The sequence below is a fragment of the Gambusia affinis genome, linkage group LG07 (assembly GCF_019740435.1).
Source record: "Gambusia affinis linkage group LG07, SWU_Gaff_1.0, whole genome shotgun sequence".
Classification (NCBI taxonomy): Eukaryota; Metazoa; Chordata; class Actinopteri; order Cyprinodontiformes; family Poeciliidae; genus Gambusia; species Gambusia affinis.
Window position 1 is genome coordinate 5469810 of NC_057874.1, and position 19145 is coordinate 5488954.

A 19145-nucleotide genomic window follows, 5' to 3' on the forward strand; every position below is an offset into this window, starting at 1 on the left:
ACTGAGTAACTGATCATAGCACGTGATTTAATATTTTTTAAATTCATCTCAGACAGAAGACCAATACCAAAAATATTTATACAATAAGGAGTTGGGTTCAGAGGCTGTTTCTGGACCAAATTTACCAGGGGCCAGGGTAGTTGGCCCCATAATGCTTTTCTTGGGGAACACTTAAAAAAAAAGAATGAAATAAAAAATAGGTGAATATTTCATAAAGTAATATATAAGTGAACCAAAGAGCCACTTGAATCAGCCCCTGCCCATGCGGTGCAGATCTGTGCCTGATGCATTGGTTAGCATGTCTTTACTTCCTTCTTATAGCTTGATAGATAGTCAGGTTATACAAACTGGCAACCCACATTAATAAAATAATAGTGAAATGATATCAACCACAAGATATCAACATTTTTCCTACACGGAAAAACCTAACAAACTTTTTTTTAATGTAGGATAAATAAACAGTTTCTCTTCACAAGATTTATTAGTTTGCTATTAAACCATTAGTGTGATTTTGTTATTTAAATTGTCATTTATATATATATATATATATATATATACCTTTTTTTTTCAAATTATTTTAGATGAAAAAACGTATCATCCAAACTCATCATCTTAAGAATCATAATCAAACCATGGTTGTCTACTAAAAACACAATAAGAAACTTCATAAATTATAGCAAAATGTTCCGTACCATGTTGGCCTCACGAGACGCTGATGTCTGGTTCTGACGGCTCTGCAGTGTTCCTCTGCTGATCCATTCTGTCTGATACCATACAGCAGCACACTGCGCCACTGAATATCACATTTTTAAAAGCAATGTCTGTATTCATCCTCACTGACATTGGTCTTTCTGGAAAGTGTCTTCCCACTCACATCTGTATTTTTGCAAGAGTTCTTGCTTCCAAGGACATGGTGGAGCATCGGGCGGAGATTTTTTTTAAAAAAACGCGGGTTGCAAACGTGACAGCAGCGCCGTTCGTGCTACTTGTGTAGCTCCGGCCATGACAGTTTAGCTGACCTTATATCCTGTGTTTTATTTTGGTCATTATTGTTATATTTAGGGTTGACATGTGTGTGATAGGCGTGTGTATCAGACATCTATAGAAATATGGACCAAATCGTGTCTCATATTGATTCAATACGGGACGATTCCGTATTTTACAGGGCGGATGGAAAGCCTACTTCAAAGAGTTGTTGTAAATGCTGATGGGTTTGGGCAGGAAGGCTATCCTGTAGCAGTCTGTTACACCAAATCTGAAGAGTCCTCTGAGTGAAGACACTTTTTTTTGTATGACCATGTCATGAAGAGGATGCTCATGGTTGTCTGTAATGTTTTTTATTTTATGAAGAATCCTTTGCACAATTATCTCTCGAGGTTCAAGAGGAGTCCCCAGAACAGAACCAGCCTTATTTTTTTCGGCTTTAGCCTTTATCAAGTCACTTGCTACCCCAACAGATGATGGCAGAAGATGTTACACTCTCCCAAACAGATCTATAGATGATCTGCAGCATCGTGTTGCAAACTCCGAAGAACATAAGCTTCCGTAAGAAGTACATTCTGCTCTGTCTGTTCTGGGTGAAGGCTTCACTCCAGTGCCGTCTGTTGATCAGGTGCCCAGCGAGGTATTTGTACTCCTCCTAACCCCGTTGTTTTTTTGTTTTTTTATTTTCACAATCATTTGTTTTGTTCCTATTCAAGAATTATTGTTATTATTGTTGTTCAGGCGTTGTTTTAATTCCAGTTGCTCCAGAACCTCCAGCACAACAACACGAGGTCCAGTCATCACCAGCCTGGTCACTGTCTTGTAGTCCAGGTAAAGAACACACCTGCCATTCACCTGGCACACAAACTGCCGTATCTATGGAGATTGGTTACATTCATGGATCTAACTTCTGTGTAAACACTAAACGTTTTACTGTGTCATGTGATTTATTTGTCAATTTTTTTTTTTCTCCCACCTTAACTCCAGCAGCTGCCGCAGGGCTGCCAGGATCCACGGCCTGAACGTAGCAGGGCGCCCTGCCTCTGACCACAATGCCCCAGCCCAGGGCGTCCCCGATCACCTGGGGGTCACGGGGAATTAAAATGCATCTTACAGTTTGGGGGAAATGCAAACTTACAGTTAGCACTGAGCTATAATCGTTGTATTTCAAGGACGGACGTGAGGGTGACTAACATCTCTGGTTCAGTTTAGTTCATTTAAAGCTGCAGAATGTAACTTTGATAGGCAGCGTTTTTTTGTTTTCATATTTGTTAAAACTATCACCATGTCCTGACAGTATTATATGAAACACATAATCTGTGAAAGGATCAATCTCCTACTACTCTTCCCTGAGCTACTATTGCCTTCTGAAGAAATGCACCGCTCCCGACCAAAAACAACCAATCAGAGTCAGGGGGCGGGTCTTAGCGCTGCCAATCAATGCTACTTAATGAGCTAATGGCAGAAAAACAACTCCCTGCTACAGGAAAACCCTTTATCCACCGTCATCGGTCTCCAAGCTGACTAGCCTTAGCATTCACAATATTCTCTGCTAGCTGCAGCTTAGCAGGGACCAAGGGAGGGAGAATGTGATTGACCCGCCTCCTGGCTCTGACTGCCTTCTTCCAGTGCTAACTGGAAACAACCAATATTTTTCGCAGAATATTTGTCTCATAACATACTGTCAAGACATGGTGACAGTTTCAACAGTTTCAAAATATTTTTCATAAAAATGACTGAGCTTTAAGGACACCCATTAGTCCCCACCATAAACTATTCCACTATTCTGGTCCACACACCAGAAGTGTTATAATAAAAAAAAAAAAATCACAATATTACAATGTGTGTGATATGTAAACTAAATATGATTTCTCACATGCAATCACTCACCGTAAGCACTTTCCTGATGAAGGGTGCTCCAGGGGCCAGTAACTCCTCACATGTGACATGTCTTTTTAAAACTGTAGAGCCAGAAAAGATGATTAGGTTCATAAGCAGTCCCCTATTGAAAAGAATATGGTGCTATGCTATGCTATACTAGAGGGCATACACCATATCTTTACTTTAAATAAATTAAAAATAGAATTTTTCTTAGGATTAAATAATTTGATCTATCTATGTATCTATCTAAAGATATATATCTCTGAAAAACCAGGGGAAACTGATTTTTTTTTTCAACTTTCTATGTTTTGAAGACTTTTGGGTTTTCTACCTCTAAAACATCATATTTCATTTATCTGGGCTCTGAATGCAATTGTTCCACCTGCCTGATTTAGGATTGGATCTCACGACTGAGTTTGCAGAGAGTTGACTGAGAGTTTGAAATCCGCCAGAATGAAGCTGAAGCGAATTCAGACTGGATCTCCGGCCACATGCAGTCTGTTTTATGTCTTTACTTGGCCCAACTGCAAAGGGAACAAAAAAAAGTGTATTCAGAAGTTGATGTTCAAATCAAAGTAAATTTTTCCAACTAGAAAACAGAAAATTTGATATTAACTGGATTGAAAAGCACTGTTATGCTCCTGGATGGGGTCTTTGCGTAGAAAAAATGGACTGTCGAGATTGTTTTCCTCTTGGATGGAAGCCCCATCATTCTCTTGCTCCCTTTCATTTAACAGCTCAGAAAGGCGCCGGCGGCGACGGAAATTGATGCAAAACTGATAGAGGAGCCCACTGTCGAAGAAGTCACGCTTCTTTGTCACTGGTGATGGGAATGGAATGCATGCGTTAAATAACACTGGAACGTGTTTTAAGAACAAATGGGTGTGTGTGTGTGTGTGTTTGCTTTTGATTGCCAAAAGTCCCCAGTGGCCACTCACCGCCGGCAGCCGCTGCTTACCCTTTACAGGAGTGCAAACGAGCTCTGCGCTCACCGTGTTGAATGATGCCATGCTCCTGCAACGCCCGACTCAGCTCCACCCCCTGGCGCCTGCTCTCCACCTCCCCGTTCTGCAGGAGCCAGTCTATCAGCTGGTAGCCCGGAAACGAGCGCTGATACCAAACCCCGTGCTCCTCTCTCAGCTGCAGGATGGAGCTTTTGTCGGCGACGAGACTGAAAAGAACCGGTGATAGAAACCACGAAACAAATTCTCTCAGAACGCGTTCTGGACATTTGAGAAAGGAAATACGTAGATCATTAGTTTGTGTAATAATCCACAGTTGTTTATCCCCTTAGATGTGTTAAAAGCAATTCATCTTCCTTGGCAGAGGCAGAATATAACATAAAAAAATTTGCAGCTTTTAAATAAATCTTCACAAAAAAAAAAAAACCCTGCTTGTTCCCTTGTAATTTTGCCACAACTCTGAAAAAAAATGCATTTGGTTGGCATGCAGATCATGTGGTTTATGTCCATAAAACAATTACCATAGTTTTCCCTGCCAGTGTCCAGTGGAGTTCTGCTAGTGATTTAATAAAATTTGGAAGAAGGCTGCAGCATAATAAAATGTCAAAAAAAAAAAAAAGTGAAGCATTGTGAGTCCTTTCCGCACTCTGTAAGATTTTCACAGACTAAACTCTGCTGCTCAACCAAATGCATTTTTGAACAAACATGGCACAAATATATATATATATATATATATATATATATACAAAATATATTTATATATATATATATATATATATAAATATATATATATATATATATATATATATATATATATATATATATATATATATATAAAATAAATAAATATATGTGTATATATGGACTTTTTTTTTTTTTACCAGAGGCATCATCACAGCAAAGGAAACCAACCAAGCAGAAACTTCCTTAATTTTAAAGCCAAGTCTACATGGATTTGTATTTAGAGTTGTGGTGCCATGCAAATGAAGCAGCCAACTGTAACAGGAAAGAGAGTTCTCTGAATGTAGCTTTCAGAAACACATCTTCTTCTTCTTCTTTCTTTTCTACCTCAGAAACGTCTACAGAGAATTGCTGGAAAAGAGGTGATGCAACACAGTGGTAAACATGCCAACTTTTCCACAACAACTTGAATCAAATTCAAGAACTTTTATTTAAAAATGATAATGGATATTTGAAATTTTTCGCAAAGCATTGCATTTTCTTCGGTACTCCTCCCGGTCACATGACCAAGCTATTTTCAGTCGACAGACTTTTCTTTTTTGTATTGAGTTCTTACTTTTCATACAGGCTTTGTCCTCGCATGAAGATTTTCACCTCGGTGTTGAAGGGAAATGTGCCGTCATCCTTGCGAAAACGATACAACAGTTTGGCGTCCTTGAATTCAGGTCTCTTGTCACAGACTACGGAGAAAAAGCAGCACACTGTTTAACATGCGCAGAGAGCGCTTCAGAAACATCCACTGCATTCATACCCAATGTCTACTAAAATTACACCTGCTCACCCCGACTGGCCACTTTATTACAAGCACATTGCTAGTAACAGGTCGGAGCCCCTTCCTACTTTCAGGATTGCCTTGATTCTTTGCGATACAGATTCAACAAAGTGTCAGAAACATCCTCAGATATTTTGGTGCTGTTGCTGCAGCATCCATGACTGGAATCTCCCACCCTCCTCTGACCTTTGACACCAACGTGGTACTTTTGTCCACACGTCTGCTGCTACATGGATATATATATTTTAAAATCTTTTCACATCGTTCACAGTAAACCCAGGAGATGACTGTGTGTGAAAATCCAAACGACCATCTCATGTTTGCAGTCCCTTAAGTCCCCGCTCTTCACCCAACCTTGGTTAGAACGTTAGCATATCCAGATGTTCAAATGCATTAAAAGGGGAGGAAGGATATTGTGTAAAATTGACTTTTTTTTAGTTTTATATAATAGTATAATGTTATTCCCTCATTAAAAAACATACCAGGAGTGTTGCTTCGATTCTGAAAAAGTCCTTTAATCTCCCATGTCACCCATATGTTTTGCTCTCATAAAGCTCCACCTATTTCCACAAAGCTGCAGTTTCCCAGCTTCCTCCTCACAGAGCACCCCACCCCCACTATCCTTCAGACTAGCGGCAGCAGCAGTTAACAAACATCTGGTGGAACTGCACGTCTGCTGAGCTCATCACATGAATTCTCAGTGAAAGGCGCTTAAGAACAGTTGTAAACAGCATAATGAGAAGGATTGTGACGATGTTGGAAGTTGGAGCATCTTAAAGAGACAGAGGCCTAATTTCAAGTCGTATTTCTTTTAAGTGATGTTTGACATACACAGCATTTGTACAAAACTGAGGGTAACATAGTAACTGGATTGTACTATAAGATGACACTCTGGGCCTGGGAAATATATAATAATTCCCCTTTAAGTCTCTGACGTGATTTACTGGTCCGCTATTTGGGTTGTATGGTTGACATGGGTACCAGCAATAAAGTGTCCAGGATCTGCACCTCTCACCGTGATGAACGATGTCGTTGTCCATGAGGTGCTGCATGAGACAAACGGCCGTCGCTCGATCCGAAACCTCCTTGTGACTCACCAGCCAGTCGATCAGCTCCTGCGCCACAAAGCAGTTCGGGTACGTCCGCAGGTGGTACCGCCGGTCCTTGATCAGTTTTCCGTCGTGAAGCCTCAACCTTAATTCCGCGTTGAAGTCGTCAATGAGTTTTGAACTTTACCTGAGCCGTAAACCCACATAACGTACTCTCACCACCCCACATCTTCCCACCGTACCTGAGCTGTTCTCCCGCAATCATGACTTCCGTCTTATGTTGTCTCGCTATGGTCTTTCTTCTTATGCTGCTTGTTCGCTCCATGTTTGCTATACCTGGACTGAGCGTTAAATGAAGCTCCCCTTTCATTATAGACTTTTGTGTTTACAAAATAGTCGAAGAGACGAAGCATTGCCCCGAGGCGTAGATGTTGTGTATACAGTTAAGGCAGAAAGGCAAAGACGTGGCGTTGAGGTGTAAAAATGATCCTCTAGTGTGTTGCTTTTTATTTTTTTCTTTAAACAGAGATTATCAGATGTTAACAGATAAACATTTTAAACGAATTGTGTCTTCAATTTGAAACGAATAACTGAAACAATATTTACAGAAAAGTACTTCTATCCACCTTGTCACTGTGTTTTCCTCCAAGCTTGTTTCTATGTAGCGTAGAGTATCACTGAGAACTGACTCAACAATGAATTAGGAAGGGGGAAAAAAGAACTTTGTGATGGTTATTGTCGTTTGCTGGAAGACATGCCGGTATGCACCGTCCTGGTGTTACGGGATGAGTTTAAACTAGCTACATTTCAAAGGTCTGGAAACCAAAAAAACCTGAAAAACGTGCCACCAGGTCCTGGACGACCAATCACGGTCCGTGGAAAATGAAAGTGTTCATCCTTCAAGCCTCATCGTCTGTAAAGCAGCAACCCAGTGAAGTGAGCTGTGACCCATTTCTTGTAGATGCCTGCAGATGCAGATAAGGCGTCGCCATGGTGACGCATAAACATACAGGGCCTTGCAGAGCGTTCACATGTATTTAATATGTTTTATTTGGAACTATGTAACAAACTGAACACAAAATAGTGCAATTTTGGGAAGTGGTGAAACAATAAGTGGTTTTTGAATTTTTTTATTTTTTTTTTTACAAACAAAGACATGAATAGTGTTCAAGGTGTCTTCAAGGGCTTCTATTCTTAGGCCTCAGATTGAAATGCAGTGAAAATATGTTCCTGCGGGCGCTGCCGAATTAGTAAATAGGGTGAAAATGTCACAAGCCCAGTCGGATAGGATGGAAATGGTTTGTAGTTTTCATAGAATGACACACATCCTCAATTGAATTTACAGTAGATCAGGACTAAAGTGAAAATCCATGTTGTGTTCAAATTTGGCCAAATACCCCTATTTCTGATGTGCGCTTTCATGAAAAAGAAAAAAGAAATGCTGATTAAAGGAGCAGTATTAAGTATATTCCCAGCCATAAAGTATCATTTTAGAGCACAATTAACTGTGTTCCCTTCAGTTGTTGTAAAAATGCTGTATATTTTAAATATGACTTAAAATAAATGTGACCTTGTTGAAATTGGGCCTGTGTCTCTTTAAAAGCTCCTGCTCTTTCTGAAACCTTCAGTAAGTCATGAAAACATCGCTCCTCTATTAAACCTTTAACATCGTTTTTAACAACATTCCACTGAGAAGTAGCTCCTACATTGAGCTCCGCAGTTCCACCAGGTCTTTGCTAATTGCTGCTGGCTAGTCTGAAGGAGCTGAGATTGGGAGTTGCAGGGGAGGGCTGCTCTGTGAGACAGAAACTTGGAACCTGGAGCTGCGGAGGAGGAGCTGCGTCTCTAAGGTGAAGCGAAGTCCATCCAGGCGTTTTGTTCAGCTGAGTGGTTGCCATGGAGACTAAAGCATTTCTCAAACATGCATGAAAGAATCAAGGCAACACTCAGGGTATATTTTTGATGAGGGAATAACATTGTAAGACAGTGTAAAGCTCATAAAAGGTGATTTTACATAATACTGACCCTTCAATAATTTACTCTCTTTAGTAACTGCCAGGTTTCTTTAGTGCGTCTGCGTAGAGATTAGGTTTCTGGATTTCAAATGCAACTTCTTACAGCCTTTCTTCCTGTTTTGCCCTGGTATTCAGCTCAGCTCATCAACTCTGATCAACTTCCCTGTCCCTGCTGAGAACTGGGACAGCTCCACTCCGTGATGTTTTAAGGGCCTCTTTCATTCAGGCTGATGTGAACTGATAGTTTTCTGCTACATGTAGCGTTTTGCATGTATCGGAAAACATGATACATTTGGTGTTATCTGACCAGAGCGCCTTCTTCCACATGTTTGCTGTGACCCTTACCTCACTTGTGGCAAACATAACTTTCTAAGGCTTTCTCATGAATGTGACTTCCCATAAAGAACAGATTTGTGGAGAGCAAGACTCATAAGTGTCCTGTGGGTCTCTTGGTTGCTTCTCTTTAGTTTAGGCCAAAGTCTTGCTAGGTTTGGAACCTTCTCAGAAAAGCTCCATTAGTACTGAGGAGACATTTCACCCAAAGTGATTTTATTTACCGATTTTGAATGCAGTTGAGTGTACTAGATTTGATTTGATGGTATTAGAGTACAGAGGCGTGAACATAAATGCATCCCGCATTCTTTTTGGGAAAAGAAATAGGAACCATGTATCATTTTTCTACACAATTTTGTGCCACTTTGTGTCGCTCTTTTGTATAAAATCCCAATAAATTCCACTAAGTTTTGTGGTTCTAATGTGACAAACTGTGCAAAAGGGGGATGGATATATTAGGAATTGGCGGTTTGCTTTGCGTGCTCGGAATACGTTTTCAGAGGGCTTCATGTTTTCATGCACCGTAATTACTATAAGCACTGTTTGGCTTTTATAGTCCTATGTTTCCCATTACTTATACAATCACTCGGGTCTCTTGGCACATGTCCTGGTATGTGTCCCTGAGAAATCCTTACTCAGTCACACTGTCTCCTCTTTTTCCTCAATTCCCAGAAAATCAAACTAGCTAAAACAATGCCAGGCCATTCTTTTACAGTAATTTTTATTGGTTTTGGCTCGAGCCCTTTAGGTTTTGTCAGTGAGATTTTCACTGGTACTAAGCGTTGACAGAGGGTCACCTCAGGGCGCGCTCCGTAACCCTTTGAGATCCTATGCAATAGGAACGCATGTTGACACGTGTGTGTAATCACTCAGGCTTTAGTCTGTTTTTGGGCTTTCTGTGAAGGCTGGCTAGAGGACATTAGTGAACAAACAGCATCATGAATGCCAAGGAATACAGCTGACAGGCCAGGGCGGACATAGTGGAGACGTTTAAAGCTGTGATAGTGTAAAGGGAAACACTATCCCCACCATCTGACAATGGAGAGAGTACAGCTCGACCACAAACAACCTAGACACGGCCTTCCACCTAAACTGACAGGCTGGACAAGGCGACATCAAATAAGAGACGCAGCTGAGATCTCCATGGTAACTCTGGAGGAGGTGAAGAAGATCCGCTGATGAATTTGACGTCAAGACGCCTAATAGTCAAGAACATAGAAAACCTGTTAAATTGTTAGAAGTCTTGCTTACTTTGTTGAGGAGAATTAGTATTCACGAATATGCATTTTCGTGTTTTTCTTGTTAATAGTCACAGTAATTCAATGTATGTGTGTGTGTGAGGGGAATAGATTAATTAAAAGTCTTTTGAAACCAAAAGTTCCAACCAAGGACTGGGTTCGCAAATTAGCTCGTGGATAGAAGACCTACTCACAAAACAATGACTGTTTTGTTTTCGACATCAGGGTTTCCCCTAGTGTGTCATAAACCTGGGAGACCACCAGGCTTCCCTTTACTACTTTGCCACTGTGGAACATAGTGGTGGTCACAGGAGAATCTGTACAAACATATAGCCAGAACTACAGTGGAATGGTTTAAAACAATGCACGTGTGTGTGTGGGCGTGTGTGATTAAGTGTCCCAGTCAAAGTCCAAACCAAAAATACATTGAGAATTAGTGGTAAAAACTGAGAACCCATGGTCACGGACTTTATCTATCCAACCTAGCCAAGCTTGTTGTCTTGCAAACAGGAACACGGTTTGGAAGACCAGAAACGTGCAAAGCCGAAAAATTTTGTAACCATGTCCTTTTTCGTCCACCTCATGAATGTGTCTCAAAAAAATAAATAAATAAAATCAAATCAGCAACTTCATTAGAAACTGCTAATAAAGTTTCTAAGGCACATGGAAAATATTATCAATATTCTTATTGCCAGCAGTTATTTTGTCAGTATTGTGTTTGCCATAGTGTATTTTTTTATTTTTACTTGATCTATAAACAGCACTGTTTCATTCTTGATTAAAAAAAGCAGACAGGCTGCACTGAACGCGGTCTTGGCACGTCACAGTTTTACGTTTGGGAAATCCCTTATCTTGCACCTGCAGTGTGAACATTTGTCCACAAGGTGTCAGTATTCACAAAAGTACAACTCGGAACACAACCTAAACCAGTGTTGTTTTAAATGACCTGACTCGCTGCCCTCTGTTTGTCAGTCAGTACTTTATATATTTATTTTATGATAAATAAATAACCAAATAAATAAATAAATAATATGGAAAAATAGGGTATTTCAGACCCAATTTAGATTAGATTTATTCAGTGGTAAGGGATTAATAATGCCCCCCCTGCTCTCTAAAAAATCAGTTTGACACACACCACTATGAGTCAGTAGCAAATCTAAATTAAAATTGGTAGAACAATAATCTTTACATACTGGTATTTTGTTTTAAAAAAGCTACTCCCGTGGACTGTAGGAGGGGGAGACACGGAATAGCTTTTATGCAAATCAGCCTGTTCAGCATGTTTCCATTGGAGAGCAGCGTGGAGGTGTAGTCTGGAAGGCGTGACTTCGTGTCAGTTCAGCTTTATGAAGAAAGTGCGCTTCTCCTGAGCTCTCAGAGGTGCATCCAGCGTTCAGGAGTCCTCACAACTCTCAGATTGGGGGTTTCTCCACCCTGGACAGGCAGCGCTCATTAGGTGTGGAAGATACTTTTTTTTTTTTTTTTTTTTCTTTTCCCTTTTTTTAAATACTTGATTTTAAAGTTTGGAGGTACTTTCCCTTTTTCTTTTTGCAAGTGAGGCCCCCTTTTTTTTCTCCTCACTGCATAAAATATATGTGGCCGCTTGGAGCTGCGTGACGAGGCCACCTTGTTCTATATCACATCCTAACTTGGAGTAGTGGTGGTGGTGGTGGGTGGGGGGTCTGCAGAATACTCCCCATGGATTTCGCCAACGACTTTGACTTCATGAAGTTCGGCGTCAAGAAGGAGACCATGCAGAGCCTGGACCGCTCCTTCATCGGGCCGTGCGGCCAGCTGCAGAGACCGGACTCTGTCTCCTCCACCCCGGGCAGCACGCCTTGCAACTCGGTCCCCTCGTCGCCAAACGTCAACCCGAACGAGCAGAGAACCAACCCCGGGAGCGACCAGTTCTGGATATCCAACAACAACGGCGGGTACCCTCATCAGATGTACCCCCAAGCCTTCGGCCTGACGCCCGAGGACGCGATGGAGGCCCTAATAGGGGCCACGACGCAGCAGGGTCACCCATCTGCGCCCCACGGCCACCACCCGCAGTCCTACCAGCCGGACTACGACGGCTACGGCCCCCTGAGCGACCCCGTCCAGCACTACCCGGGCCTCCCGGGTCACCCCGACATGCAGGGCATCCCGGGCAGCCACTGCCAAGACCCCTATCTGAAAGACGAAATGGGGAGCGAGTCCCCGGAGTCGCCGGAGGCCCAGCAGGTCCTCGGGGCTCACCACCAGCTCCAGCAGCCGCAGCACGGCCGCCACGACCGGCGGTCCAACGCGGAGATGCACTTCTCGGACGAGCAGCTCGTCTCCATGTCCGTCAGGGAGCTCAACCGGCTGCTGCGGGGCCTGAGCAAGGAGGAGGTGATGCGGCTGAAGCAGAAGCGCCGGACCCTGAAGAACAGGGGCTATGCGCAGTCGTGCCGCTTCAAGCGCGTGCAGCAGAAGCACATCCTGGAGCACGAGAAGACGAGCCTGGTGACGCAGGTGGAGCAGCTGAAGCACGAACTGAGCAGGCTGGTCCGGGAGAGGGACGCGTACAAACTTAAATGCGAGAAGCTGTCCGGTGCGAACTGCTACCACGAAACCGGCTCCACCAGCGACAACCCTTCCTCACCAGAGTATTTAATGTGAGTTAGTCATTTAAAAAACAACAACAACAACAACAACAACAGCATAATTCATCCCCATCATTGAAACGCAATGACTGAAATAATAGTTTAAAAAAAGAAAACAAAACAACAACAAAAAAAAACAACTAATGAGAATGAGTGGGGAGAGGAGTTGCAGTGATGCATGCATGCTGGTCATGTATGAGATGTTTTTATTTTATACTGCCACAGCTTTTCTGTATTTTGTCTGAAAGGAAATACTTGAAATCAGATTTGCTTTTATTAGCATCCATGTAATCATTTGGTTAATGGTTAATTTTTATTGAGGTGATTTTTTTCTCTCTCTCTCTCTGCTTTTCTTTTTATTGCTCAAATCATGGTTTGTGTTTATGCTTGTTTTTTGGGGGGTGTAGTGGGGCTGAGTGGGTTTGGGTGGGAGAGAGTGAATTACTCAAACAAGTCATACTCTTTGTGAATCGGATTCTGCTGGACAGTATCAGCCTTTCTTCCAAAAAAATATCTAATTATACAAAATATATATGTAGTTTTTTTCCCATCTAATATCTGTTTTTTTGTTTGTTTTTTTTTTGCATTTATTTGGATCAATAAACCTAATCTGACAGTTTAACTTTGAGTCTTATCTGCAGACAAATCATTTTCCTGCTGGGAACCATCGCTACCGTGCAAGATCACCTCACACTCTTCCTCATCTTTGTCATCTTGTCAGATTAGTTTGTCACAGAGATACACCGATTTTTTTTTATTTTTTGTATTTAGTTTTTTTGCCGATACCAAATTCCAGGTCTGATCTGCCAATTTTGCAGTCTCTCCTGCCGCTACAACCCCGCTGAGTAAGTTTTATTCCACTCAAAAAGTGCATGAAAGAAAAGAGAAGCTGCTGGTCGACGCTTTTCTGGAGCAGAAATGATGCAGGATGTAGTTTCTTTTTAGTGTTTCAGCTGTTAGTTATTGATTATTTTCCACTAAGAACTACTACTCATAAAATAAATGTATTGGAGTCCTTATTGGTAGTATGAAAAGATTAACAAGTTGCAAGATTAGCTCCTATTTATGCTGATTTTAATAAACCCCAGTGCAGTTCGCCAAAGAGCAAGTTTTTAATTGATGCGTTTATGGACCAAAACTGGTGAGAGTTTCTAGTTTTGGTGCATTAAAGCTGCCAGTTACATTTCATTTTAGGGTGTTTTTTTTTTTTTTTGTCACAAGATTATCTCCACTCGTGCATCAAATCTTTACACCTCTAGTCTTTTTATTAAAGGTACAATTAAAGACGATAGCGTTAACAGATGTGTTTATGGACTGAAAGTAGGGAAGGTTCGAATGCTTCAGTAAACATGGCTGAAAATCTGATTTGCCAGCGTTTTCATCTGCCGTTCGGCGAAGAGAGAGGCTGATCGGCTCTTTTCAAGCTCTGGCTGATTGATCGCTGCATCTCTAGATAACGCTTTACATATACAGGAACTTTGTCAAACACTTTTGTCTTTGGGATATTTATCATGTCAAACTGGACTAAAGCAAAGGGAAAAAAAAAGAAAAAGAAAGATACAGCCATACTGCATAGATGAGCTTGCAGCAGGAAAGCGCAGCACGTAAACACGAAAAGGAAACAGATGTGTGCCGGCGCAGACGTCGCTTCCTCAATATTCTGCCGCTTTAAAATAATTCACTGCAACAAAACGCACTTCTTAGTTTTATATTTTTGAGCCGGAGCGGTTCGGCGGACCCGCTCGGCGTTGTGCGTCGGTGAATGGTCGTTCCCTGACCTTTGCCCTCTGCAGAGTGCTGCTTCCTGTGGGAGCCCTGGGCCTGTGAAAACGCGGCGGGGTATCGGGCGGGGGGCTGCGGGGCACAGATAAAACAGAGTGGAAATCAGGCTTCCCCTCGACTCTCTTCCTCAGACAAACACATCACCTCTGCATTCATCGCCAGAGGAAGAGAGAAACAAGCAGCACACGGCGCAGCTGGCCCCGCTCTGGAGGAGTTTTCTCACTCGATACGTCTTTTTGTTGTTTTTCCTCTCTCTTTTTTTAACATATGTGTGTGTGTGGGTGTGTGTGTGTGTGAAAATTTAACAGCAAAGTTCCGGACTGAAGATCATTCCCAGTGCAACACTACAACAATATTTGGATGACCGTAATAGTCCCAAGGCCAGAGTGATAATGGTTGATAAGTGGTCACATTGTAAAAGGGAGTTTATAACCTCCTCTATGAGAATCTTGGAGTGTTTTTTATTTTTTTTGTCCTTTCGTTCTTCTTTTTTTTTTTTTTTTTTGCTGTCACAGGACACTTTGTAACTCCTCTCCTGCCAGCGAGAGCCCAACTGGGAGCGAGGTGGTTCAGTTGACAGGAATTTGCTGGAACACGGATGACCCTGGTGGACGGCGCTTAGCTCATCTCTCCGTTCAACGGAAAGCAGTTCTGCTTTTCTAGAAAAAGAAAAACAAAAGCAAAAAAAAAAAAAAAAAAAAAAAAAAACTGGCCTGATCTGCTAAGGTCTGCTTGCTGTGACATAGCAGAAAAAAAACAAAACACCGGGAAACCTTATCTTAACGTGACCAGAGGAAGGTTCATAAACTTGCGTCTGTTCTACCAAGCGACTGCTGCCTCTGTTTTAAACCTTATTTATCGCCTGTAAAGCCACTCAGGTAGCTGTTTGCTGAGAGGCCGTAAACTGAATTTTGTCCGGTTGATTGTGAATTACATAATTGCTTTTAAATTCTGCTAAATTGTGCCTAAAAGTGACAGTTTGACACTCATGCACAAAACTCCAGGTTTCACATTTGCAACGTAGAGAAAAATCAAAACTCATTTGCAAGCCTCTGTGCACAAAGTCACATATTTTGGTGTATCTCTGCGGTTTTCTGAGCACACCGTTCCCCCCCCTCCACCCCCCCCCCATCGGGTGCTTGCGCACTCGAACGCATCACATGGTGCTTTCTAAGGAACAGTGGAATAATACTGTAGAAGTGTTGGCGAGGAGAGCGGTTTTGTGGCGCTGTGTGACAGTTTGCCATTGTAGAAACGATTAGCCAGCTCTTTTCTCTCGCACGTGATAGGCTGGTGGGACCTGATGTGGGAGCCTCGCTCTCCCCTCCCCTCCCTCTCTCCCTCTCTCCCTCCCTCCCTCCATCGCTGCCACCAACACCCTGAGCCCACAGTGCCTGAGGCTGGCTACTGAGTCAGCAGGAGGGATAGGTGTCTGCACGGCCGTGGCATCAGAACAAGAGAAAGGCGACTGGAGAGCAGGGGAAAATGGTCCAGGATAAACATGCTTCTGTAGAGAGGAACGAGACAAAGAGAGGAGGGGAAAAAACAACTGCACCAAAACAAGGCGAGACTACGGTGCTTCTCAAAAGTGTTCAAACCCCTTCGACTTTTACGCATTTTAGTCCCTGGAGCAAGCACCAATTTCCAGGGATTTTACTGTTGAAGTTGACCAGGACACAGTAGCACGTAATCATGAAGTGGAAGAAAATCATAGGTGGCTTTAAAACCTTTTTTGCGGTTAAAAATGCAAAAAGTGTGGCACGCATTTGCAATGGGCCCCCTCCATTGCAACTGCAAGTTTTTGTAGGGCATCTCTTCACCACCTTTCCACGTCCGCAGAAATAAAACGGCTCAAGTTCAGTCTGATTCGACGTATTTTCGGTGCTTCAAGTCTTGGCAAGGAATCTCATCCAGGTTTAGGTCTAGGCTTTGACTGGGCCCCTCTAAACCATGCATTTACCATATTCATGGCTCTAACTGGTTTTCTCCCATATCTGCCCTGGATTTACCTGCATTCATTTTCCAATCCACTCTGACCAGCTTCCATATCCATGACGGAGAAAAGCATCCTCCCAGCACGATGGCACCGTGATCATGTTTCATACTGCGGGACGGTGTGTTTAGGGGGGGATATTCAGTGTCAGATTTCAGCCACACAGGACTTTTGCGTGTAGGCCAGAAAGTTCAGTTTTGAGCAGAGCGTGGTGCCAGCGGCGGCGGTCCGCCGAGGCCCGGCCGCGTCTCAGACAGCGGACACAGACAGAGGAATGCTGCAGATACTCACCATTGTGTGGGGAGAGGCAGAGGAATGCAGGCTGCCAGGCTACGCACACTAACACCAATGAACACAGCCAGAGGCCACGAGCCAGCAGGGTTACAGCCGGGCCAAACGACCCCACAGCCAACCACCACTCACCACCTCCAGCTGCGTTATCAGCCCCCTCAACACTGGGGGTTTGGACTGGAGGTGTGTGATACGGCGTGTTTCAGTATCGACCCGATACCAGTTAACAATAGGTGCAGTATTGCCGATACGATACTTATTATTTACGTTTGAGGTATCATCAAACTTTTGACCTTGAGGTGTTTTTGCAGGTTTTTTTCCTTGGAATTATTTTGTAAAAATCAATCTGGCAGAGAATCTCGATAGTTTACAGGTCATATTTTTACATGATGAACAGAAACGATATAAAATCAAAACAAATTTGTGTGTATTGCTTCCTGAAGTGTAAAAAAAAAATATTGAGAACAATTCAAATTAAGATCTTTTGTTCAGAAATACAAATACAAAAATACAATTAAATTTCAAGACGGAATCCAAACAAAATTTATGAAACTGATACTGACTTTGATCTAATAAATATAATATCAATATTTTGGATCAATCCTCCCATGTCTGGTTTGGACCAGCTCCATGGTCTTTACTGGATTGTCATACATAAACGAGTTATTTGATGAACCAAGTATTTATGTTTTTGAGGTTGACTACTGTCTATATGAAAAATGGTACATGGTAGAAATTTGTCTCGAACTCTGTGAGCTGCTGGTTCAGTCCCCACTACATCCGCCTCTGTCATTGTGTCCTTGGGCAAGACATAAAAGACATCTCTGTTAGAAATCAGAGTTATGTGATGAGCGGAGCAGCCGTTACCGATGACGGTGGTGGTAGGAGTTCGTCCAGCAATCGATGGGTTGCCCCACTCAGTCGTTGTGTCCTTGAGGTTAAGACATTTCACCCGTCTTGCCTGCTGTTGGTGGTCAGAGGGTCCGGTGGCGCCGGTGCTGGCAGCCTCGGCTCTGTCAGAGCACCTTGGGGCGGAGTCTGGCGCTATCTTGCCACCGTCACCAAGTGAATGGGTGAATGACTGAATGTAGTGTGAAGCGTTTGTGGTCTTCTGGACTTGATACATAAGTCCATTCACCCTTTACCATTTGATATTCACATTCTGCGTTCACAGTAATAATAGTCACTGACCCCCTCTCTCTCCCTCCTTCTGTCTTTGTGTGGCTAAAAGTCAACTGACCAGACGTTTGACCTTCGGCAGCAAACCGTTTCCAGCCTCAGCCGGTTCTTCCTCTGTTGTTTTGCAACCGTAAGACTCTCACACCCTCTGCGGCGGGCCTACAAGCGCGTTTCACGTGAAGCGGCAGAGCAGAGATTGGGATGGAGGACAGGATGGACGAGTGGGGCTTCCTCTTTCACTTCCTATATGCGGGTCCAGTCAAGTGACTCTTTGTGAGAGTGTTAGGTTGGGATGTCGCAGGGAAATGCAGCTTCGATGGCTGTGGTTTCCGCTCAGGATGTCCAGTCCTTTCTGCTCACAGTTGTGACACTGTGAATCATGCAGCCGTCACACACGCACACAGACGTCTCCACGGACACACATGCACACACACACGCAGACGCACACACGCAAACTCGGACATGCATTCGCAATCCCAAGCTTTCACGCGTGTGCACTTTCATGCTTGCTCACGAAACGAGGCGAGTGCAGCGTTTCTTTTTTTAATATAAAATCATGTGATTGTGATTTTTTGTACCTCCTTTTCTGGTTGAGACTGGAATTGGGACCTCTTGCATAAATCATGATGCCACATTTTCCCCTGTCACCATACCCTGACAGACTACAGAGTAATTATGACTGCACTACTGGTAATGACTAAAGTAATCACATGATGGGCTGCAGAGGATTCAACGAAGTGGATTAATGTGTAGCCTCGAAACTACAATAAAGCTCACTATCTTATTGGCTGTAATAAGGAACCTGACTTCCTGGGGACAACGTGTTCCGGGTTGGGGTTTTTTTTTCCACGGACAAACTCCTGAGGATCTGATAGGAAGGAGCTCTTGATAAACAGGCTGTCACGTTTCAGTGGACGCTGCTAAAGAGGAGAGTGACAAAGTCCTGTCCCATTACAGGCAGTTGGACTTTAGCAACAGAGCAAAGGGTGATCCACTGTCTGTAATAATTATACAGGGTTCTCACCGTGTGGCTTCACAGTCTCAACAAACACCTGGGACCAGAAATGTACCGTTTAAAAAGTGCTTGACATCATAAAAACACTAGATTTCAAAGTCAACATGACATTTTGCACATCAGATTATTGATCCGTGTGTCATGATTAGGTTTCAAAAGCCGCTCTGAACAGCTGAGGTTTTAGTCTGGATTTAAAGGAGCTCAGAGTTCCAGGTTTTGCCTGTTTACTGGAAGTTTGTTCCAGATTTGTGGTGCAAAGAAGCTGAATGCTGCTTCTCCA

The 19145-nt window shown here is 42.9% G+C and overlaps 2 protein-coding genes across 2 annotated transcripts; one reads left to right on the forward strand and one right to left on the reverse strand.

Annotated features, from left to right (window-relative positions):
• Positions 1 to 6: 6 nt before the first annotated feature.
• On the reverse strand, positions 7 to 17797 carry si:dkeyp-97e7.9 (DEP domain-containing mTOR-interacting protein). The gene is given in 12 exon segments (XM_044121736.1): positions 7 to 1860; positions 1961 to 2065; positions 2875 to 2945; positions 3252 to 3389; positions 3482 to 3685; positions 3858 to 4036; positions 5125 to 5248; positions 6356 to 6534; positions 6632 to 6730; positions 14303 to 14313; positions 14316 to 14491; positions 17539 to 17797. Coding segments are annotated over 12 exon segments (1710 nt in total). The 3' UTR covers positions 7 to 1695.
• Positions 11334 to 13227, forward strand: LOC122833882 (transcription factor MafB-like). Its single transcript, XM_044121839.1, has one exon. It carries the CDS (start codon positions 11674 to 11676, stop codon positions 12619 to 12621), a length of 948 nt encoding a protein of 315 aa, XP_043977774.1. The 5' UTR covers positions 11334 to 11673; the 3' UTR covers positions 12622 to 13227.
• Positions 17798 to 19145: the final 1348 nt, after the last annotated feature.